Source organism: Ixodes scapularis, unplaced genomic scaffold, assembly GCF_016920785.2.
Source record: "Ixodes scapularis isolate PalLabHiFi unplaced genomic scaffold, ASM1692078v2 PGA_scaffold13__105_contigs__length_92229423, whole genome shotgun sequence".
Taxonomy (NCBI): Eukaryota; Metazoa; Arthropoda; class Arachnida; order Ixodida; family Ixodidae; genus Ixodes; species Ixodes scapularis.
The window spans coordinates 4,830,581-4,854,729 of NW_024609839.1; the positions used below are offsets into that span (position 1 = coordinate 4,830,581).

General features: G+C 49.1%; 1 protein-coding gene and 1 pseudogene across 1 annotated transcript; both read left to right on the plus strand.

Moving 5' to 3' along the window:
- On the plus strand, window positions 1-919 carry LOC115316381 (annotated as a pseudogene).
- A 1,052-nt stretch (window positions 920-1,971) lies between these two features.
- Window positions 1,972-23,059, plus strand: LOC115318151 (G2/mitotic-specific cyclin-A-like). Its single transcript, XM_040211869.2, has 8 exons — window positions 1,972-2,430; window positions 5,977-6,223; window positions 7,454-7,578; window positions 10,342-10,565; window positions 12,373-12,577; window positions 14,861-14,974; window positions 18,857-18,990; window positions 22,780-23,059. The coding sequence occupies exons 1-8, from the start codon at window positions 2,212-2,214 to the stop codon at window positions 22,826-22,828; spliced, it is 1,317 nt and encodes a 438-aa protein (XP_040067803.1). The 5' UTR covers window positions 1,972-2,211; the 3' UTR covers window positions 22,829-23,059.
- The last annotated feature ends 1,090 nt before the right edge of the window (window positions 23,060-24,149 follow it).

Sequence of the window (24,149 nt, forward strand, 5' to 3'; positions counted from 1 at the left end):
TCGTGTCACGTTTGTGTCTTGGAGCCGTTTTTCGCCATTCTTCACGTCCGTAAACGCCACCGACTTTCCGCTGGACTTCTCAGCGATGCATCACGGCATGTCGTCCGAGAAGTTCGAAGACATCGAAGAGGACCTCCGGGCTCTCCTCGACGACATCAAGCGCAAGTTGGACGGGACCTGCAATCGCCTTCAAAGCGGCGAAAGCAAAACGACCCAGCTACACGAAGTAGAGCGTAAACTGGACCAGGCCAACGACGTCCTCCAAGAACTCCAGGACGAAGCCCACTCGGCGCCCAACCCGTACCGTATCCAGATGAACGCCGAGACCCCCAAGTAGCGGGCTGAACTCGACGACGTCAACAAGGCGGTTGTCACACTGGCGACCAGCATCAACGCCAGCGGCGCGAGGCAGGAACTCTTGAGCCCTTCAACCGTCATCGGTGACTTTGGGAACGATCCTCAGCGCAGTCGGCTGCTTTAGATGAACGAAACCTTGGGCAGGACCACCGATACCCTCGCGCGAACGTTTCAAGTCGTTGCCGAGACCGATCAAGTCGGGGTTGCCGTGGCCGAAGAGCTGCGCACGCAGCGCGAGTCTCTAGTCCGGACCAAAGAGCGGCTCGAAGAGACCGATCAGAAATTGACGACGAATCGCAAGATACAGCGCATCGTGTACAGGCGCGTGATCACCAACAAACTCATTCTGATCTTGATCATCATCATGGAAATTATCATCTTCGGTGGCATCGTGTACTGGAAGTTCTTTATGAAAAGGTGATTTGGCGATGGTGAATCTGAAAGTCGTGTGTTGTTGCTTTGTTCTGTAGTGTTGTTTTGCCCAATAATTGTCAACGTTGAGAACCCGACGCTGCGCAGATTTTCCTACTGTGATTTTGCGTCGCGGACGACGGGCAATGAAAGCATGTGTCCATATTTATGGATCAATATATATTCGATAAGGGCGTCAAACAAATAGCTACACATTTTGTAAACTTGTACGGGTTCCGTATTCCTATTCTTAAGAGGTATTTTTCGGCAATAATAAACGAGTAAAGCTATACGCACTCCGGAGTGCATTTTGAACGAAATGGGTATACGCACTCCGCGCGGAGCTCATGCCGCTCGGGCCACCCTTTTCGAACGGCGCGTGTATCGCTGGGGGCTCGTTAACACAGCCCCCCGCCTGCGTTCACGCCGCTTCGCGGCGACAGTATCGGCTGCTAATTACAAAACTTAACCAGTACACGCCGCTTCGCGGAGTCCAGCCGGCAACCCAAGCCCCGCTGTCCCCGATCGCACCTCCGAAAAGGGAGACCCATACCATTTAGTTCTGCGAAGTTTCGTCGACAACATCATCGCAAAAAAGAAATGTAAATATCTTCAATGCCTCGACAAAACAAAATGTTTTGAGAAAAAAAAAATAGGCAGATTGTGGATTGAACCCGCGTCCGCTTGCGTACAAAGCGGTCTCCTTCACCTCTATGCTACGCCGTCGCTTAGAAAAAACGTTGTGGCCCTTCGTTTTATACGAGTTTAGCGGAGTGGGTATAGCCACTTCGACCGAAATGCACTCCAGAGTGCGTATAGCTTTATTCCTAATAAACTAGACATTAAATCGTTATTTATGACTTGCTTGAAGCTCATTGGGACGCCGCAGAGAAACAGCGATTAATTATTTAAAAAAAAATGATTCATTTTTAAATCTTGCAGCACAGCGCACACCAAATATCTATTATTTTTGGACCAGATTTTGTGTTTCCAAATAAAGGTTCGAAGTGGCGCTGGTGGCGCCGTGATCGCGAAGGAGCGCGCGGTCGCGCAAACTTGCGCGATCAAAAAACATAAAAATAAGCGACGTATGGGCTTCACACGTGGCCTCACGTGACCCGAACCGGCGCATTTCATTGGCCCGTTTGTGCGGAACCAACCCGTCACGGGGAATTTAGCGCTTTTTGACTCAGCAGCACCGCTGCATTTCTTTCAGTTGGGTTCTGATAGCGCGGTTGGCTCGGTTGTGGGAAACAAATCCACATTCGGACGTCAATACGAAGACCGCACACCGGCTCTGGTCAGTCACGAAGGTCACCGAAAGGAGCCCCCATGCAGCCGTGAGTCGGACCCACACCGAGAGACGCGAGATTTTCAAACTGACCCGTCTTTCTATCTGCCCGTGAGCGCAAGAAGCGAGCCGACCTTTTTTTTTTTTTAAACATGCCGAAGCGTCAAGCTCACGTTGCGTCCGTTGTCGACGCCGGCGACAAAAACTCCGGAGCCTTCGGGGCTGCCCGTTCCAAGAGGTCCCAGAACCCCGACAGCAAGATGCAGACCCAGGCTTTGACCGAGAGGCCGGCGCTCACCAATTTGCAGCCCAATTTGGTGGCTGGCGGTGGCAAGCAGGCCGGGCCCACGAAGCGGGATTTGGTTCGACAGGTGCGTTTTTTCATGCCTTGTCGCTTTGTTCCAGTCGTTGACGCCCCCCTTTTTTTTTTATTGGTTTCCGGAGAACCTTGATCATTTCTTTAATGTTTTATGTTGTCCTTGTTCATAGATCTTCCCGTGCATGAATATGCGTGTTCATTATGTTGTCTTGAACCATTTGTAAACCTAACGTGTTGTTCGTCGCTTCTCTGTTGTTCGCGAGATTTTGGGGGCGTCTTGGACTTGGGATGTTTGTCGTGAAAGCTTCGGTTTGCTGTAATTCTGCTTGTGTTTTTCATGGTAACTCCGGATTATCTTCGCGACGTTTATTAAGCGTCCTCGTTTCGCTAGTTTGGTTGTGTGCCTTACGTGCGTTTTCAAAAAGACTATTTTGTCGATTTTTTTTTCTTACCGAGTAAATTTGTTAACAATTATGATACTTTGTTTACTGGATAAAAATATCTCGAGTAGTCCTGATTGCTGCAGGAGTGAACATGCTAGGTCGAGGCAGCAAGTGTGCTTACATATCCAGCCTGGATCGGCTTTTCCGAACGTTAGTGCTCGACGCCAGAATCTCGGTATTTTATTGTGAGAATATATATTTTAAAAGCTATGGGAATTGGCAAGCACAGTGCTAATCACACTTGTCTAAACGCGCGAGCGTGCGGCTTTCTCCAGGGAGCGCTAGACTGGTGGCATTCGCGGAAACAAAGCTAGTCACGTGGCGCAACATGAAACGGCCTGCTCGAGGGGTGTCCTGCCCACTCTGTCAGCTTGATAAGCGATAAAAGTAAAGTCCTTTGTAATATATTGTTTTTTGATGACGACATCGTTGATACACGTTAATGCCTTAGTGTGTTTATTGTTCGAGCAATGATGTTTGTAAAAAGCGTGCAAGCATCCTTCCACGTTCGTCACCAGCTGATAGAGTGGGCGTACACCCCTCGAGCGGACCGTTCAATGTTACGCAACGTGACTAGCTTAGTTTCCGCGAATACCACCAGTCTAGCGCTCCCCGGGGAAAGCCGCATGCTCGCGCGTTATAGACAAGTGTGATTAGCACTGTACATGCATCATGGACAAGCCGGTAGTGTTTGGTGCGAACTGCCTTTCGATTGTGCTAACATTTCCATGCTCGTTTGCGTAAAATCATACCTGTTCCCTTTTTTTTTAGATGTTTTTTGGCAATGCGAATTTTGAAAATTCGTCAGCTTTCCGGTCATAGTGATTTTCGCTGATATCTGTGACAGTAACATTGGAATGGGTGGTTTTCTATGTCGACCGTTTCTTAAAGTTTCTTAGTCTTTTTTCTTTATTTAAGACGTGGATACAACTGCTCACTCAGCTTCTCAAACAGTATCTATCGACATTGCCCAGTTTTTGAGGTAAAGAACCTTGCAGTTCACCTGCCCTCTTTTTGAATTCTGGTACATATGCGACGTTGTGCTCATTTAAAGGGAGGAACCGAGTTTTTACCTTGGCAAGAAACTGAGAGCTTGAAGACTTAAGTTTCCTGTTCCTAGTATCCCCCCCCCCCTTTCTTTCTATTGCTACGTGACCTTGTTAACCTGATGCTACAGAAGAGTGCACGTGAGTAGTATGATTATATCAACTAGAAATGGAGTAGTTTCCTCAATGTCAAAATGACGCCACTTCTGGCTTGGTTAGGTTTCTCATGTGCCAAACACAAACAGTAAAAAAAGACTAGTTAGCAAATGTTGCTGGTGCAGTTTAGAGCCACTAAATTTGGCAGAAGTACTGTATACCATGGCGTCAGATTCAGCTGGACAAATTTAGCTTTTGATTTCTTTAGATAAGAAATCTTGTAGGCTGTCATTGGCCACGATCCTCAAGAAGCACTAAAGGCGTTTCTGAGATTGTCTGTTTTTGGTGATAACTCCTTCTACGAGAACTTCGTATCCCAGAAATTGGGAAATTATGCTTGTGCGACGTCTATTTCCCTGCTGAAAATGTGATCGAAGTTTGTGCCACGCCCCTTTCTGAGCGGCAAAATCTGGAGCACAGAATTCAGCACAGGTGCTGGTGCCTCTGCTTGCGATTGCTTGCGATTGGCTGGCGCCTCTGCTGAATTATGTGCTCCAGATATTTCTGCTCAGAAAGACGAGTGGCACAAACTTCGATGACATTTTTAGTAGGGAAATGGACTTCGCACGAGCACAATTTTTCGATTTCTGGGATGCTAAGTTCTCGTAGAAGGAGTTATCACCAAGAACAGACAATCTCAGAAGCGTCCCTAGTGCACCTTTAAATCCGGTGGGGAAAGGGGGGTTATGCCAAATATTTCCACACTCTAAACAACCTGCGATTTCTGACTGTTCATAAGGTGCATGTGGGCATTTGAGTGTTAAATGAATGAAAAGGTTCGCTATGGCTAGTTTTGAGTGGTCTACAGTCCGTGGGAAGTTGGGTCTTTGTTCTCTGACAAAGTTTGCCTACCCCAATGTCATGGCGCAATCCGGGCACTTTGAAGCCACCGATGGTGTTAAGATGCACGTGTTTCGCTGCTCTTGAAACATGGTCGCTCTCGCGATGCCCATGCTGAGTGTCTAAACCCGATGGCTGCTCCCTAAGAGCAGCCAACAAGGAGGATTTAAGGGTAGGAGAGGGCATGACCGCGTAGCCTCCACACGCCATGCTCCCTTGACACCTCTTTCTCAATTTCCTCCTTACTCTCCTCACTTATCAGCCCACCATGACCACGTGACCGTAGCTAGCCTTCGTCTAGCCTTCGATTTGATAAAACTTACTGGACGGAGCGCGCACAAGCCTGCAAGGAATCCTTCTACAATCAACCATCCATCTCACACGTGTTCTTCGGAGAGATCTACGATCACATTGGCCACAACATCATTTATACTTTTTATGACTAGGCTCCTTGGCAGCCAACCTGCTTTTCTCTGCTCCTTGCAATAATTAAGGAGCTTCTCTGATCTGCGCCCAGACATCCCGTGCAAAGAATGCCTTAGTAATACATATGCGAATCTGGGCAGCACCACGTCTAGAAGTCGAGTCGTTGTGCCACATCGCACCGCGACTCAATCCCCGACGTCGCTGCAGTCGCTGGCAGATATAAAACGGCGTGTCTTTGAATTGCCAGTCCTCGAACACGTGCTTCATGCCTTCTGCGTGGCTGTGCACGCGTGCTGCAGGTGTAGGAGTTGACGAAGGTAAGGCAGTCGCGCTAGAGTAGGGAAAACTGGAGCTTTCGACTGTTTACGACACGACTACACGACTGCATTCCGTGTTGCGAGACACCGAGAAGTCGCATGCCCAGGTGATCCCCCGCGGCGCCCTCACCGAACGTGGCGGAACGGTAGCCCAGGAAAGTTAGCCGGCAATGGCACCGTGGGGCTACACCGCTGCGGAACGGCTGCACCAATCCCGACTCTGCCCCTTTTAAAATGCGTTCCTGATTAACGAAGGACGCCTGACTCTCCGCGTGGCTCTAAAGCGACTCCAGTCCGGGGTATACGGTGCCCTTCTTCGGTCGCTTTGTCGATCGATTGAATCTACGGTGGCAATGACGTTCGAACGCAGCAATCCAACGCCCGGCGGTCGGCCAGACTGAGCTGCAGAGGATCCAGTTTGTGCCCTGCTCCACCGAGCTTCGAGATCTACGCAGAGTCGTCTGCCGCACGGGGGTCGCAAGTCGACGTCAAGGCTGCTGTCCCCGCCGTTGCTCCCGACGAGGACGGCGAGAAGGCTCTGCATTCCGATGATCGGGGGGCGTCCAGCGATGTCTGCTCAGACTCTCCAGACTGGGGAATGGAGTGCGAGGCCGCGGGTGAGTCTGCCGCCGCGTCCCGTACCTGCGGACCGTCCGTCGGCGCTGCGGCTTTTCCGACAACTCCTCCACACCGTTTCACCAAGTTCAGATGCAGCCGATGGGACCGACCAAAGAGCTTCGAAAACGCGAATTACTGAGCCTTTCCCGTAATATAAGGACCACCGCATATATGCACTTATTGCGCTGTGGTTAGCCCCATTGGCTCATGGCATAAGGAGCCTCCAGACTTAAAGGTGCCCTAAAGACGTTCCTGAGATCGTCTGTTCTTGGTGACAACTTATACTACGGGATCTTAGCACCAGAGAAATAAAAAAAAGTATGCTCGTGCGACGTCGATTTTCCCACTAAAAATGTGATTGAAGTTAGTGCCACGCCCCTTTCTGAGTGGAAACCTCTGGAACACAGAATCCAGCGGAGGCAGCCGGGTGACGAAAAGTGAGTGTCTGCCAGGCCGTGTGCCCGTTGTCACGCCTCCGCTGGATTTTGTGCTCCAGAGTTTTCCGCTCAGAAAGGGGCATATCACTAACTTCAATCACCTTTTTAGTAGGAAAATGGACGTCGCACGAGCATACTTTTTTAAATCTCTGTGGTGCTAAGATCCTGTACAATGAGTTAGCAACAAGAACAGACGGGCGGATGCAGGAATTTCCTGACGGGGGTTGGTGTCAGGTGTTGGTCAGCGTACCATATGTTTTGGAACCCCCTTTCCTCGTTGCACGCCCTAAATTTTACACATTCAGAAATCAAGGGGGGGGGGGGGGGTCAGGGCATCCGGACCCCCCCTCCCCCCCTCCGCCTCTAAATCCGCCCCTTAGAACAGACTATCTCAGAAACGTCTTTAGTGCACCCTTAAAGTAAAAACAGCCTTGTTACCTCACGTGTCCAGTCTTTACGCATTGACAAGTGCCAGAGAGGCTCCTACCTGGTGCACACCTGTTCGGACATTTGCATAGAACGCGACAGACTGGTGAACGCGAGGCTTACTCGAGGAGTCGCGGCGTAGTTTGTCACACTGAAATTCAAATGCCCGAATCCACCTTTATTCGACGGCTCCTGCGTCTCGTTTCGTCGCCGCTCTGGAGATGGTGTAATGCGTGGGCGGAACAGGAGGCCGGGCGCTCCGGTCAAAACGTGTTGGGGGCGGCACTTTGGTTGCACCGACGAGCGGACCCCCCGCCGTCTTCCCCTCTCTCTCCAACCGGGGAACCCTGCCGACCCTGGACCCAGACTCCCCCATGGTCCTGGACACGTCCCGGCACACCCTGGAGCCCATGTCATACATGGAGATCCGGGACCTGGAGGCCAGCTTGGAGTACGCCCAGGACATCTACACGCACCTCAGGCAGCAGGAGGTGGGTGGGTTTCTTTTGGTCACGCTGCTGCTGATATGCCAACACATCCGTTTGCAAGGATGTGTTGGAAGCATACATATGTAAGAAGCAAACGTGCTCCATGCACGCACCGTACCTTTTGTACGTTGTACGAGCAGTGTGACTGCGGCATGAAGAGACGGTGCCGCTGCTTCGTTTTGGAACGGCTTCGCCGCGGCCGGCGTGGTAGAGCCGCCGAATGGGCCGCTTTCTCCACCGGGGTCGGTTTGCTAGGGAATGTGGCTATTGCTGCCAGTGGTTTGACTGTCGCATGACCGGCTTCCTGAGGACGAGGTACCTACAGAAAACTCGAAGTCTACTGTTTTCTGCTATGTTGTCGAGCGTCTCTTGTGTTGTGCTACAGCTCGGCACTGCTGCGAGAGCGCGCCTTTGTCTTGCATCTTGTTTTCACGCGCTCTCGTGCAAAGGAGACTGTGTAAACGCGTCGTAAACGTAAATGAGGTGTAGTTAAATGTAAGATGAAGGAACGCCGATCCAGTTGTACGACTTCCATCATCTTCCTTTATTATCTCCTTTGTGTTTTGTCGTTTTTTTTTCTTTGGACGATACAGCGCTCGAGCGAATGGCTTTTACGGTGTGCGAGCACTGTGGAAAATGCGCCAACCTCGACTCTGCAGCGCAGCATAGGTGACTCGGAGATTGGCAAATGGCTGCCATAAATAGTATCAATAGTGAGAGATGGGCTAGTTGGTATATCATTCCTTTTGACAGAAGTGTCACGAGACATGGACAGAAGGGAAGACGTAGCACAAGCGCCCTTTTGCCACAATTCTGTCCTCACTTAGATTATTCGAGTATGCTTTTGCACGGGCGAGAAGATGAAGAGGCCTGAAATGCGAGACTAACCGCATTTGTCTGCTTTAGGAGTGGCATGTGAAGTTATCTCTGGGAAAGATAGTCTTGGAGTGAGAGTAAAAAAATATGGGCAAGGGTCTGACGAGCGATATCGGCTGGGACGCTATTGCCTGTGTTACTAGTTGCATGCGGTTCAGGCAAAGGCAGCGCCAGGTGAGGAGAAGGGGCAAGCACTAGGAAGGCTGTCGACGAGGAGAGAAACCTCCTTTCCTCTCCAAGGTTCGTAGCGCTCTGCCTTTTTCCCCTCGCCTTCCTAGTGCTCGCCCTTTCTCTCTTTGCCTGGCATTGCCTTCGCCTGCACTGCACAGAACTAGTGACATCGAGTACAGGTACTTTCCGTCCTCTGAGGCAGTCACGTCGCCAGATAATCTCTCGCCGGGAGAAATACCCGCATTCACCAGCGAACCTCTCCGTGGAACGTTCCGGACTCGAGGACACCCCAATTTGGAGATTTATGCAGTAAACGGGGCATCTACCATTCTGGAAACTGTGGAAACCGTCTGTTGTTGGGGGAATTCGGCGATTCTGTAAAAGCCGGGGACTCTCCACCTTGATCGGCACCGGTCGGGCAAACTGTGTCGCCTTCCTTCGAGTGACTGTAAACGATGAGCGTCTGGTGCAGGCCACATTGCACGCGACTCCGCTTGAAAACTAGTCTTGGTGGAACCTGAATTGCAGCCTCTCGAAACTCCGGCACCAGGACTAACTTGTCTGCTTGCGCTTGCACGAGTGGGCTTGCCCAGAGGTTTACTTAAACCTGGACATTTATTCTGCAAGAAATGTCAGACTGATTAGGTAAAGGGATTTTTAAATGCCTCAGTGAGGAGGTTAAGGAGCCCCCATTCCTCACAAGATATACAGGGTGTGCGTGAAGTGTATGGCTTCAAGTTAAGCATTGACAGGTGGCTTAGATCTGCTAAAATGGCACTTAAACTAAGGAAACGCTTCACTCGGGGGCGGGGACGTTCGAGGAAATTTGGGAGTTTGGAGAGTCCTGGAGGAACCCCCTACGTCCCCCAAAGGGCAGTTTGGGAACCCAGAGTGGTGACGCCGCATTCCCCGATGGTTTCGGAAAGTATAAGAGCACTCGACTATAGCTACCACTCGAATTGGGACTTTGTGAACCTTAGATACGGCGTCAAGAGGCTCGGGCAACATCGTCTCGCTCAGTCGCGGAACTGCTTAAAGGGATGGTGAACCGAAATTTCAATTAAAAAAAAAAAATGCAGGAGATGTAGGCTGGACGCTACAATCCCTACAACACTACTAGTAAGGCGATATCTCAAACGGACGGCCGTATTTTTGGAAAAAAAGATCGAGACTGAACCAGGCCGACGAAGCGCGTGACGTCAAGATACCTTGTTTCCTCCTCTTTTCGCTTTGCTCCCTCAAGGCGGCAAGGCTGAGAAGACGCGAGGCAGTTTCCTCTTTCTGAGAAAAACATGACGTTAACATTTCTGCCAAATGCGCCTCGTTTTTAAAAAAATACGGTTATCCGTTCGTGATATCGCTGTATGAGTGATGTTATGGTGTTTTTAGCATCCCGTTGCACGCTTTTGCCGCGTGTTTTGGGGAATCCAGATTTCGGTTCAGCATCCCTTTCAGCTGTTCCACAACCTCAGACGAAACCTTGGTTAACCAGCAACGACGAGTTTGAGCAATTGAACGAAACTGTCCATCGTGCAGGCTTCCCACAAGTCCTTGAAAGTGTCGGAACTCTGAGCCGTCATTTTCAATGCCTCGTAAGTTGTTGAAAATATATAAAAAATGTTGCGGCACTGTGAGAACGGCAAAGGGTGCAGGACCTCAAGCACGCCTTCTCACGCGAGTCACTCACGGCTTTCCTGTTCTCTCCGCGGGTGCGCGAAGGAGAAGCTGACCCCGAGGCCGACGTACATGAGCGAGCAGCCGGACATCACGTCCTCGATGCGCGCCATCCTCGTCGACTGGCTGGTGGACGTAGCCGAGGAGTTTCGCCTGCTCCCGGAGACGCTCTTCCTCGGCGTCTCCTACGTTGACCGCTTCCTCTCCGCCATGTCGGTGATCCGCAACAAGCTGCGGCTCGTCGGCACAGCCGCCCTCTACATCGCCGCGTGAGTGGACTCTTCTGCCGTGCGGCCGGCAGGTCGGCCAAAGCGTTTATCTTCGTGCGTGAGAGTGAAGGTGCTGACGTCACGCTCGTGCTCCGAGCTTGATTGCACCCAACACTGATGCATGTTCTTTTTTTTTTTTATGGTTAGGGCAGCTTTTATGGCACAAGCCCAATTTATGTGCCCCATGCACAGGTGATGGAAGCGCTGCGCGTAATTACATGATGAATCTTGGTACTTCTTGCGCTGGAATGCCATTTTTGCTAAGAATTGTGCCTCACGTGCGTCTAGATGGGCCTAAAGCAGAAAAAATTGATGTTTTAATTTTGGTCCGCTTTAATATTTGGGAAAATAGAGGGAAAGGAACATTTTACAAACATGAATTTTACGGCGTCTCTACACACCGAATAGTTTGCTTCGTCTTAGGTCAGAGCACTGGCAGAGGCTCGAACGCCTACAACCAAAAACTCTCGTATAATCAGTGCAAGTCACGGGGCTATTCATTGCACTTGACTGGTTTAGCCGATGAAAGCACAGGTACAGGGGGACGACGAACGCCACGATGTCACGCTTTGAAGCGGCAAATCAACTGGGCAGAGCCGTTGATGCTGGGCATCGACCACTCTGGCCGCTTGATGCACTGGCAGGTTAATCACCGACGTTTAAATATTCAGTGTATTTCGGAGACCGAGTCTTGAGAAGCCTGATGCAAAATTCTAAGATCGTTGATTGCAGCTCCTCATACCCCTGATAAGAGCACTCAGTTATCCTGTCTGCCACATGCCTCCATGTCATGGCTGCACCTGGGCAATTGCGCCGCTTGCGTTAAACTTTACTTCCTTTCATCAGTGTGCGCACGTCAAGCTTCACTGCCTTTCACCAGAGTGCTACGAGCAGCGGCTGTTGTGGGGCGGCGCCTGGCCTAACGCGATGGGCATGCAAATTATGCTCAGGTTTATTACAGGTTGAGCTTTGTCCTAATTGAAAATTAATCTCTTAAAAAAAAAAGCAGAGAAAAAGGGAGAAAAAAACAAGGGTCTATACCAGGGGTGGCCAAGCTTCGGCTCGCGAGCCACATGCGGCTCTTCGCATGGTAAAATGCGGCTCGCGGCTCCCTCTCCTACACCCCCCCCCCCCCCCACACACACACACAGACAGACCTCCCTAAGACAGAAATAGAACGAGTTTTAAATCGAAAGACGGATTGCGGTTTTGTAGTCTTATCTGCTTTTGACTCGGATAGATTGAAAGTTCTTAGAGTTTCGTTTATTGCTCTCAACAGAAGGGGTTGCCCTTACATGCTGCTACACGTTGAAAAAAAAAAAAAGACTGCCCGGTTGAATGGGGCAGGCAGCAAACACGGACAACATATGCAAGTACAACCTGCTCTATTCGGGTGTGGCACTCGAAGCGTTAAGGCTTGTCCACGCATTTGCATCGACTGCATTGCGTTGAGCAGCACAGCTGCTTCGCATTGGCTTAGCGTAGGGGTCACCATAGCAACAGCTCGACGCAAGCAGTCTTAACGAGACGCAAGTGGCTGCAGTCGTGTGTAGGAGCCTTTAAGCCATTCGTGACTTATTCGGTGCCTCCTCCTAGATGAGCATCATTCGACAAACTCTTAGCAGAGTTGACACCATTTGTTGTGTTTGGGTGTCGCCAACCGGTGGCTTACGAACGCCCTTCTGAACGAGCAGTTCGGGCACGACTAGCTCGTACGGCCGGAAGGCCGCTCTCGTTTCTCTCTTACCCTTAGTAAATGCGCCATTTGTCTGTAGACCAATTGGTGCATCTGTCGTGGGCGCTGCAGGAAGTTCGAGGAGATCTACCAGCCGGAGGTGTCGGAGTTTTTTTTCATCACGGACGACACATACTCGAAGCAGCAGGTGCTCCGGATGGAAAAGCTGGTGCTCAAGGTGCTTTCGTTCGACATGGCGGCCCCCACCATCTACTACTTCCTGCTCCGCTTCGCGGAAGTCGGCAAGGCCCCGGACACCGTCAAGCACCTGGCTCACGTGAGAGGCTTTCTTCGATTAGCTGCCACCTTTGCCCTCAAAGGCCGGTGCGCACCCTTGCGACCGCTCGCGACTTGATACATTACGACCTTGCGCGATATCTTAAAGGGGAACTCGAATGGCTTTTAAGATTGTCTGTTTATGACGACGACTTATTCTGCGGGCTCAAGTCTTCCTAAAAAGACCTGAAATTACGCTCAAGGGTGGCAATTTTCTGTATTAAAAATCGAACCGAAAATTGTGACACACTCTTCTTTCTGCGCCTTAAAGCAGACACTGGAGGCGACGTCGGTTGGCATTTTCACTAAAGCCTAGATTGAAGAAAGGATCAGTCTTAAACCATGGGGAGCGTTTACAATTTAATGGCGGACAGCTCCTCTAATGATCGGTTGCAAGCGCGCTGTGTTTGCGGGTTGCGAGGAGGAAAGGCGGAGATGTTTGCAGACGATCAACGCTTATGTCACCTCCTTGCAGCTCGTTTTGCCAATGTGGCCCATAAACCACATCACGCGGATCGGGCACCCAGAGATTAATTCTTGTCGAAATATAATGCTTGATGCACTTAAAGAGCACTATTATAGATATTTGTGATTTCACGCAACTCCCTCTTTTTATTGGTCAAATTTTATGGAGGGGGTGGTGAGCGGAGGATGCCCCTCCCTCCCTACTCCCCGAAGAGGAAGTAGTCGTGTATTTTTTGCTGGTAGTTTACTATGACATCTTGCCATCTAGAACTGGTCATTTTTATTGAACAATAGGCCATTAAAAACAAGCGTCTACAAAAAGCACGGGAGTGCCCCTTTAAGACAAGAAAATACTGGCACCATCTGTGAGACAACTTTGGAACTGCATTTCACTGCAGCGAAGGTTTTGCAGTATTTGCGCCTGTTTATGACATTACCGTAAAGTTCCGAAAAAACGCCCACCCAAAATGAAGAGATAAATGGGGAAAAACAGGGGTGGGCTATCTTTGGGGACGCCACAGCAAAACTTTATCAAAAACCGGCTACAAACCACGTGATGCGGGAACTGGTAAGGCAGATCGTGAACACCGCAAATTCGAGTGTCGCAATGCGATAAATACGCAGGAATTCGCTACAAACTCCTGTGTCCCGGGAAAAGATGCCGCAGGCAGTGGACGGAGCAGATTCGCGTTTCACGGTGCTAAGGACCCGCGGAAATCTGCCGAGAACTCTCAAGGGAACGAATGCCGCAAATCACGGACGTAGCAGATGGAAGTTTTATGGTGCGATAAACACGCCGGAACTCGCTACAAGCCTGTCTGTCACGGGAACCGATATAGCAGATCAAAGACAAAAAGGCTGGAGCTGATATCACATGCTCGCAGACAAAAACGCGGGAACCCGTTATAAACTCGCACACAAACTATAAACCGTTATAATGTCGCTGGTGCAGCGAATTACGCGGTTGGTGCCATTCACATCGGACATTGCATTCGAAGGGAATCGGGGGGTGGGTGGCGTTTTGGAAGTTTTATGTTGCAGATATTTAGCGAGAAAAACGGGCGATCTCTCGGGGGTGGGCGTTCTCTCAGAATGGAAAGGTTTTCAAGCAAGTCTGCTTTTTGCATCTGAAGTGACGTTCAATCAAAGCCGATTGGCTTTGATTGAAAGAATAGTGGGTAGACCTCTATGCTAGGTGCCTTGAGGTCTACCCACTATTTCTTCCACCAGCCAATAAGAGATCGTCAATCTGTCATTATTGACACCCCTGCAAAGACGCAAACCAACTTGCGCTCTGCATAGCAAATGAATGATGTGAATAAAAAAATGGGAAATGTTCAGAAGTCGCAAGAGTTCCACAGCTTCCCGACAGATGGCGCCGGGGGTACTCTTGCACGGTAAGGGACCGCAAGAGGTTGTGCTTTGCATAACGTGCTCTTCACATCAGTACTTTGTGGACGCATTTTGCCGGGCTATGCAGTTGTCTGCTACGCATTTTATGACGTCGACTTTATGCTGATTTTCCCTGCAATGCCATAGAGCTGCGAAAAGCCATTTTCAACGTTTAGGGATCGGAGAAGTGTAGCAGTTCAGCCATTTCAGGAGTGAGCATGGTCTTCGTGTCTCCACTCTTTGGAGTTGAAAGGCATAAACTAATTCCCTGGAATTTCGGCGGGGAAGAGAGTGCTTGTTCCACAACACTGGCCTAAAGGGGCATCTACCCTTTCCATCAAGCGTGTTAATTATGAGAAGTTTGGAAGTGCCTTCTGTGTGCTTGTAAACCAGTTTGCACTCGAGTATAGCGCGGCATTCCTTCCAGTATCTGTGCGAGCTGACGTTCCTGGAGGACGACCCGTACCTTCAGTACCTGCCCAGCATCGTTGCCGGTGCGTCCTTGTGCCTGGCAAACCACACACTCAACCGATACCCGTGGGTGAGTCTGACTTATCAATCGGTTAGCGTTCTTATTCCTTGTGGTGAACGTCAATGAGGATGTAGCTACAGAAGTAGCGGTGCTAACACTCCCCCACCACTTAAAGGCAGACTTCGCGCTTTCCACTTTTGCTGTCCTCCTTTCCTATATGCTTTCCAGTTTTTACCTCGCCCCAACTTGGCTCTTCTTGCAGCTTAGGAGAGGGGAAAGCTAAGAGGATTGTCTTCCCTGCAGTAAACCGAGGTTGTACGTCGGCCTTTCAAGAGACAATGGCATCTCCGCAAAATTACTTTTATTGTTTTTCCAGGCATTTCAATATGGGTGTCGGGAGAATACCAACCAGTTCAACGCGTATTTCGCAAGTTACGACAAATAACGAGTAATAGAGGGAGTAGCGTCAGTAGCACAGCACGAAGAAGGAAAAAGTATGTTCACGGCGTAAGAAAAATGAGCAAAGTTTTCAGTGAAATTTGTAGCACATTTCGCGTTTTGTTTTATATGAATTCATGAAAACTTCATTTGGAACTGTGGAATTTGATTTCCGCAGTTTCAAAGCCTAAATTTCCGTGAAATTCAGGTTTGGAATTTATAAGTCAACTTTTGAACCTTTCGGTGTTCAATTCAGAGTTCAACATTTAAATTTTTCTAACTATGGATAAAAATAATTTGATGTCTTTGGACTCCTTAGTTTCAGAAAGCTTAACGTTTTCGAATTATTCGAAACATTGAACCTTAGCAGATTTATAATGTTGCAAAGTTTTCAAATTCGGATCTAAGAGAGGTTTGAACATTTCGAAACCTTTAGAACTGGAACTTTGGGAGGTTCGCGGCATCCCTAAAAAACGTTTGCACAGCTCTTGAGGGTAACTTTACTTGGTTCGTGCTTGTCGATGCGGACGTTCCCGTTGTAAATCCTGCAACAGATGCCGCCATCGTAGACTTTGCGTGCGGCCGGGGCAAACACGAAGTGACGTTGGAGAGGCACTCGGGGAAACGCTGACGACTGCAGAGATGCGAAACATCTTACGGCTACTTCGAAACAAAGTGGAGTGCGGTGGCGCTGACAGTGTTCTTGCAATGCCCGGAGCAATTCGAGGAGAACTCGTGCCAGGATGAAATCATCTGCAAACTCCATTTAGTTATACTTTTACTCTATAAATCGGCCACAAGATGTTCATAACCAAGGTTGGTTTGATTAAATGTAAGGTCGTCGTGTACCGTAGTCTTACCATCCACCTTCAAGATGTTGGCACTATTTTTTTGCCTCTCTCGCTTTTATCGAATTGCCACCATATCAAATTTTTTTTGCTGTCCCCTTGACTTTATTATAGCTAAGGATTACTGTAGTTTGAACTCCACGTGACCATAGAAAAGAGTGAGAGCCACTGAAACCGGCTATTTTTGGGCGCGAGAGAACGAATTTCCAGCCAATATATTTCGAGGACACCTACGCACTTACCAGTTGTAGATGCGAAAGCATGAATGTCGACCTTCCGCTCGCTCATTTCGTCTGCGGCGTGATGGCGTGGACGGCCAGGTTTTGCTTGCCGACGGCCGAGCACGCGCTCTCGTGAAGTGCCCGTGCCGCGCTGAGCTCAGCCGTGCACCCTTTCTTGAGTTTGCCCGAGCGGGCTCTGCGGTCAGGCCCGCACTGCCGCATCTTGCCAAGTTGCTGCGTGCGCTTGCGCCACCATGGAGAGGGCTTCTCTTGTGGCGTCCTTTGGAACTAGGCCGCACGAGAGCCAATGGGAGCCTCGTTCCTTGGAACTATGAACGTGAACGTGAATGGAACTATGGAAGTCTGTTTTGCTTAAAGGGGTACTCCCACAACATTTTTCATCAGCCACCCCAACTCAGTTCTTTGAATCGCCGGTCCTTTACCCCCTTTGGTACACGTTTTTGGATCGCAAAAGTCAAAATAATTATTGTGAAATGGGCAAATGAAGTTGATGTCAAACACAACATTGAAATATACCTGTGCTTTTCAGTTTCACATTACAGACGAGCAGGGAGTCTAAATACTGTATTCACACAATTGTGTGACCCCCCCCCCCCCCCCCCCTCCCTCCCTCCGTAAAAAACTTCCACAGCAGCAAAAAAGAAAGTTGATAGTTTAGAGGCACATTCTATGGCAAACATGTGAGAACGGCAGGGCGTCTCTCAAAACCTCGGCCTCCAGCATGCATTCGATGCCTTCTGCCGTGCTTTGGTCGCTCATGCACATGCGGGGCGCACGAGATGCCGGAGAGTTATCAAAGCTGGAGGCGGAACAACTGAAGCTGCTCCCTGTCCTTCTTACTCTTTGTCTGCTACTAGACACTGATTCGTCGTTATTATCCTACAAACTCTCGCACTTAGCAAATGACCGCATCTTCCGCGATTCCTCTGTGATCGCGTCGCCCGTCACGGGCAGCAGCCGATCGCGCACTTCTGCGACGTACGTTGCAAGCTTGACCTCTAATTTCGGAAAGCATCTGGACCTATCCAGACTTTGCCCCTCGGAAGCCATTCAGTTTGTTGCCATTACTAAGCCCCTCTGCCGTTGCAGACGCCGCTGGAGCACCGCCCGCTTTGACGGGTCCAACTTGCGTCCAGGAGCGCTGTTTGCGGTCGCATTCGGATGAAATCCGAATGCGACCGCAAATGAGCACCGAAAACCGAAGCTGTCTGGATCACAAGTGTCAATGGAAACTATTTGGCTTTCCAGCAAGCTTTCATGACCTCGACTTTCGATCAAACGATATGCGACCGTGCATTTTGCGAAAAGCAGGGGAGTGAGGCTGTTCCATGGTCGTTCCGAAGGGGCTCTTCCGTCAAGTGCCGTAACCCTTGTGATTCAGGCGCGTCCGTTCACAGCCAAACATTCAGGCTGGTTTGCGAATGGAAATAAATAATACTTTTTCGTGCCATAATATCGAGGTAAAGTTGTAAAACGAACGTACAGAATGGCGCAATGCGAAAGGTTCAACCGGCCGAACTTGAGCAGAAGTGTTCTTGATGTCGCAGTTGATTCATTTTTGTCGGCTGTGGAATGGTTTGTTTCTACGACTCGACCTACAATCGTGTAAATGCAGTACAGTATGCCAAGCCTTTGTTTCATGCTGCAGCATGGGTGGTTGATCCAGCTTCCAGAACATTTATTCGATGCCATGAAACTGTAATCAGCGGGAACCTATTCTACATTCCAAAAATGAACCCTTACCTGCCGCTGGCGTCACTTTTTCATTGTGCCAGTAGAAACTTTCAGTCTAAAAAAGAAAACCGAGGACCAACATTTTAAATTTAATAAATTGGCGGAAATGTTTTGGCCAAACAATTCGATTAATTCGGCAGTGTTTGTCGTGTGGGGGCGGTGGTAGTCCCCAGGAAGAAAGAACAAGTTTAAAGATTAAGATAACTGTTTATTACGGAAAAGAAAGGTTTGTCTGAGTCAATGGGACGGTCAGAAGCAACTTGAAAGAGAAGAACGTGGGCTTGGAGTACTTTGAGGCGATGGCAGCCGGCGAAGGCGAGGCTAGTTTATAAAGTGAGGGGTAAGGTTACAGCTGCGGCGAAGAAGTCGGCTGCCGGGGCTTGCGAGCAGAGTCGACTTGGCTGGTGTTTACATTTGGGCGATGGGTAGAACCGAGGGCGAGAAGAATGGACGGTGGGTTTGAACAGCGAGGGCTCGTTGGCTCTAGAGAACTCGGGTTGCGGGGAGCAATTCGGAAGGAAAGAACTGAGCGGGGGCGGCAGAGGGGATGGAAGAATAACAGATGGCTACGGTTAACATATGCTCAGAGTTGAGTCAATTTTGAGGCAAATCGGGGACTATGAAGAAAACGCAGGAGTGTCCCTTTAACTTCCGCAATCCATATGTCTTTTCCGGCTCATTGCGTGCAGTCCTCGGACCTGGCCCTCTACTCTGGCTATAACGTGGAGGACTTCAAGGAGTGCATCCACAGCCTGCACAGCAGCTTCTTCAATGCTGGCACACAAGCACAGCAGGCCATCCAGGAGAAGTTCATGTCCTCCAAGTGAGTAGACTGCACTGCATGCCTTTTTGTTCTGTGCTCCCTTGTGAGCCCTCGAATTTCATTGTCAAGACCCCTGTGACGAAAATGACCATGTGGGGAACATCGATTTAAAACTTGATATCTTGGCCTTGTCTGGCGGCTTGTTTCGAGAAAGCAGCAATGATTGACGGTACTTCAGGCATGGTGTCAAACATCCTTTGCAAAAATGGGAAGACATTGGTGAGAACATCGGAGATTGCATTGTTGCTGTCATGCAGTATAATCACTGGCAGTATCATTGCGTTCAAAACGATGCGGTTCTACTTCGTTTGGGAACTTCGAAGTCCCTTGTAATTTTACAGGGTGCTGTTAAGGACTAGCTTCCCCAGCTACCGTCATCTATGAGCAATGGCGGCAACCTTTCCTGCCTTTCTACTCTGGTTTTCGCCAGAGTGGAAAGGCTAAATTTCTCTAGGTGTCATCCTTGAGGTCGCCCATGAGGTCGTCTGAGAAGTTGTCCTTGCTCGGTGTTCAAGCAAACTTAAAACCGCTGCACTCTGCCAGCCCCCCTGATGCGAGATAACCAAATGCCACATTCTTCAATAACTCTATCGTTCCTTTGGCTTTTCGCAGCAGCTGTATGGTGATAGTGCCAGGCATTGCCATACTTTTATTTATGTCAAATTCGGGTGGTCAATCGTCGGCAATTCATTTTGCCAGAAAACTGGCAATAGTGTTCCCTACCTGCCAATTCTTCCGAATTTTTCGGGCAATGTATGAATTGGAACTAACTTTACAATTTTTTAAATCTTGCTTCAAATTTTACAAAAATGTGATAATTATTTTTTAATTTTTTTTTGAAACAAATGCGGTATATTGGACATCCACAAGAGGGCGATAGGTACCATTCACGGCAGCGTCGTGGTTTTTACTATTTGTCTATCCAGTGGCCACGGATCCAAAACCAATCCAAAGCCCAAAGCCTTTGTTCATGTGTTTGGCGGCGCACGTTGTTTCGACATGTTGTGCCTCGCTGTTTTGGCTAGTTTCGTGGCAAGCAGAGCGGCGTCTTTGTTGCACGTATATTCATAGCATTTCCCTAGTCGCGTTGGCTTTGCAGCCCGATGGCGAACCCCAAGCCTCAAAAGAGGTACTTTCAGGTGTTCCTGAAATCCTACATGTTGGAATTCCCGTGCTTCGTGCCGTCCAAGAAGGGAGAGAAGTTTGCATTCTGTCACACGTGCACGTGTGATGTAAGCGTTTCGCCCGGTCGCAAGGCTGACATTAAGCTGCACGTCGCTTCGGATAAACACCAGGGATAAGTGCCTGCCTCTTACAACTTCCCCCGCGGCTGTGGGAGTTTTACGAATTTGAAAGTCCACAGGTCGGCAAGTATGGTGTTCGCATTGCCAGTTTCTGGCTGGTGCGCACAGTTCAGGTGGTGGTTCCCCTCCGGCAAGCACCGAAAACTTTCCGGCGCTTTTCCGCCCGAGCGGCCAGGCGAGCGGGCGTCAGACTGTGTCCGGTGTCGTCACCTCCGAAATGGGAGGGGTCAGCGAGAAAAACTGAGCAAAAGAACAATACAAATCCGAAGTCTCTATGTGGCAATTTGAGTTAGTTGGTTCAAGGTCGTAGACAAGCGCCGAAAAATAGACAGGGACAAAAAGTTGACGTAAATACTGGCCCCGAGTTGCACCAGTGTTTACGTCAGCTTCTTGTCCCTGCCTGTGATGTGAAGTCACTTGAGCAGCCAATGCTCGAGCCAGTGCAAGCCATTGGGACACGGGTGACGCGGCAGCAGCAGCAGCAACCTCGCTATCGGTGTCTCGCGGTCAAACGGCGAAGTAAACTGCCACCGTCTGGCGTTCCATGTTCAGTTGCTGAGGGTCACGTGGTGTACCGCCGGCACGTTTCTGGTTGCCGGTACCACCGGCTCGGTCTTGCCGGCGATTGACCACCCGAATTTGCCATTAGTGTGGACACTTGGCGAGAGTGCAGTTACATACAGTAAGCTCGCAACAGTTCAAACTCGGATATGCCATACTTCTGGTTAGTTTGAACTAAACTTGAAAATTTGGTTTGTCTTACTCTGTTTAATGCAATTTTTTAATCAAATTTCATAAGCCATTTAATTATAGCGGCGTGTTCATGCAATTCAGTATTTTTTTTCTCGCTGCCCCCTTTAAGTGTGCTTCTTTCCAAGCATGGGTGCCTTGCGGAGAACCAGCACCTGCGGAGCTCGTATCTGCGGGTGTTGCTTTTCCGCAGTGCTACGGTGCTCGTTAAGAAGCACGCTCAATGGGGCTAAAGCAGGGCAGACATGAGGAATGAAAGTGCAGCAGTTTCAATAGCAACATGAACGGACGCTGCGACGAAGCGGCATGCCATAGGTGCGGCGTGCGCGCAAGTTGCCATGTAAATTGCAGTGCAGCGCCTGTTTTTACCGCTCGTGCGTCCCCTGCCTGACAGTCCACAACAGGCACCTTTTTTGCTAGATGAACAAACTTAATTTTGTTTTAACGTGTCACGTGCTGTCTAAACAGTCCACGATAAACATTTTTGAGGGGTGAAATAACTTGTGTTGTATGTTTCACCAATGTTTTAGGCATGGCATACCTGCTTATGATTATAGGCACATGTGGAGGAAATCATAAAATATTTGCATTGTATGTCTAGCCATTCATACACCGAATTGTTTTGCTATCTTGCATCGTATTTAGATGAATTTTTGGTAATTCGAGAGAAATTCGGAGCTTCGTGGTGCTTGCATTAATGAGTCTACTCCAGCGTCCAAGGTGCCCGATTGTGTGAATGGCATGGCAGTGACTAGGAATGCAGCTGCCTCTTTCCTTTTGGTAAATTGCCGCTTCTCGTTGCACATTGTTTCCTCCTGCTTTAAAAATGCATTGCTTGTGCATGTCATTGGAGTGATCGGTCAGGCAGGGCCTGTTTATGCAGCAGACAACAAGCAGGAACGTTTGAAAGAGCAGACTACAGTTCAAATGAGGAGGCGCCCGTTTGGACTTCAAGACTCGCTGAACGTAGTCCGCAGGCGGTCCGTACAGCTTAGCGGCTTGCCCGCGTTCATGTTCTCGACTTCACGACTTCTCCTGGGCTAGCACAACTGCACTGTTTGTGTATGCTAGCTGGACACATTCTTTGTCTGGTCTTTGTCAGCGTAGCTGAGCTGGTGTAAATATGGCTTTATAGCGTGCCAGTGCATTTAGCCGCCCCGTTCACCCGCTCTGTGTAGCTCGGCCGGTGTGGTGTCTGGCTGGGAATGGCTTGTTCCTTGTTCCATCCCCATCCGAGAGGAATCTTTCATTTGTGTTTTAATAACGGGCCTATACGCTTCATACGAGTTCAACCTACGTGGAACAGTCGAGAGCTGGAGCAGTTCTAAAATGGAGTATAAACAGGTTCTGCCTTAAAAATATGGAGCCCTACTTAGACCTACACCGTTTCGGTGCTGCCTGCCTTCTCGAGTACCAGCACACTTACTGCCGAATGCACAAACCTTGCTCCAATCGAGGTGCCCCTTCACTTCCTCGAGGAAAGCGAGATGGCCGGCGTTGGCCAATCCCAAGGGCGAATAAGCAGCCTAAGTCGCCTATTCGTCCTACCGATTGGCTGGCGCCGGCCCTCGCGCATTCCTCGAGGAAGTGGAGGGGCGCCTCAATTGGGGCGAAATTTGTGACTTCGGCACCTACTTCAGTGAACGTCCCTTGGATGTCCTAAATAATCGCGGAACAAAGTGTGCTGCTAGGATTCTTGTGGCTCACACCGCCTTTTGTTTTTCCTCCACGCCAGGTTTCACTGCGTCGCAAATATGAAGCCTGCATGCACGCTGCCCTTCTAGCGGACGACTCCGCGCCACCTCCACTGGTGCTCAAACTCAACACGAACAAGTTTTTTTAATTGCATGCGGAACAATAACGTATGTCAATGGTCGAAGTGTGCAATTTTATGTATTCTGTCATTGTGAAAAGAATGAAAGTCGCCACTGCTGTTGGAAGATTTTAAATGACACCCATTTTTTTATTCTTTTTAAGCCAGTATCTGTCCTGTTCAATAAATGTCCTGAACCAGATTTGTTGGTCTGCATTGGTGTGTTTTGAATGAATGCGATTGCTTCAGGAGAGTGTGCAAGTCTGTGGTTTACCTACTCCCCAGCCGGCCTCTCACGAGGCTTACAAAGGAGGCATGTTTTTAGTTTGCGATTCGGGCGACATGTTTGTACTCCGACATGGGGCTAAACTGCCATTGTGCTGTAAACGAGTCTACGGCAAATGCAAAATATCTCCAGGCAACGTACACTCCGGTGACCTGAACTAAATATAACGGAAAAATCTTTCTCGCTACATTTAGCGTGAACATTTCCCAGCTAAATGTAGAGGGAAAATGTTCCCGCTAAATTTGGCGTGGGAACGCACCATAATGCAACACGCGCAATTACGCCGACGGCGCCACCGCTCAAGTCGGAAACGGTCACCTAAAAGCTGCGCTCTAAAAACAAATTTATTTTGATTGACGGTCAAGTTTAAATATTCATATTCGGCTCACAGTATGAACTTTTACATTTCCATACCTTTAATTAAAGCACTAAATGTCTTATTGCTAGAATGATGATTATACTCTTTTTGGAAAAAGATTTTCTTCAATATCAGTACATTAAATATTTTTGTTTGAGAATAAACACTATTCGGGCACGAACACCACAGAAGTTCAGCTTTCACGTGGAAGAGGCTATACATACGTCCAAGAATCGAAAAGTCTGCCCTGATTGAACACAAAACTGACTAAAACCATTATTTTTTTTATAGAAAGTCACATCGGTTTGTCTGGCTGTGCATTTCGATGATGGTTGGCCCGCCCATTCTTGCTGATGTTGGTTTGTGTATTGCCAGCATACCGAATTCCTCACTCCTTTCACAATCAATGTCCACACGCTGACAACAAAATGACACTTGGAGAAAGCATTGTAAGCTCGGACTCGCTCAGCAAAACCGTGCAGGAGATTGGGTGAAAGCTGAAGGCACCACTATGCACTTAGTGCCTTTTGTTGCCACCACCACCAGTAAAATCAAATGTTGTGGTGTGGAAACTTCAGACAGCTTTTTCGAAGTTTTACATTTGCACAAGGAATCGCTGAACGTATTCTCCGCTGTGGATGTTTCGGA

Coding starts and splice junctions, on each gene's coding strand:
- LOC115318151 (XM_040211869.2), top strand. CDS start 2,212: ATGCCGAAGCGTCAAGCTCACGTTGCGTCCGTTGTCGACGCCGGCGAC. Junction 6,224..7,453: donor AATGGAGTGCGAGGCCGCGG/GTGAGTCTGCCG, acceptor CCCTGGACCCAG/ACTCCCCCATGGTCCTGGAC. Junction 14,975..18,856: donor CACTCAACCGATACCCGTGG/GTGAGTCTGACT, acceptor CATTGCGTGCAG/TCCTCGGACCTGGCCCTCTA.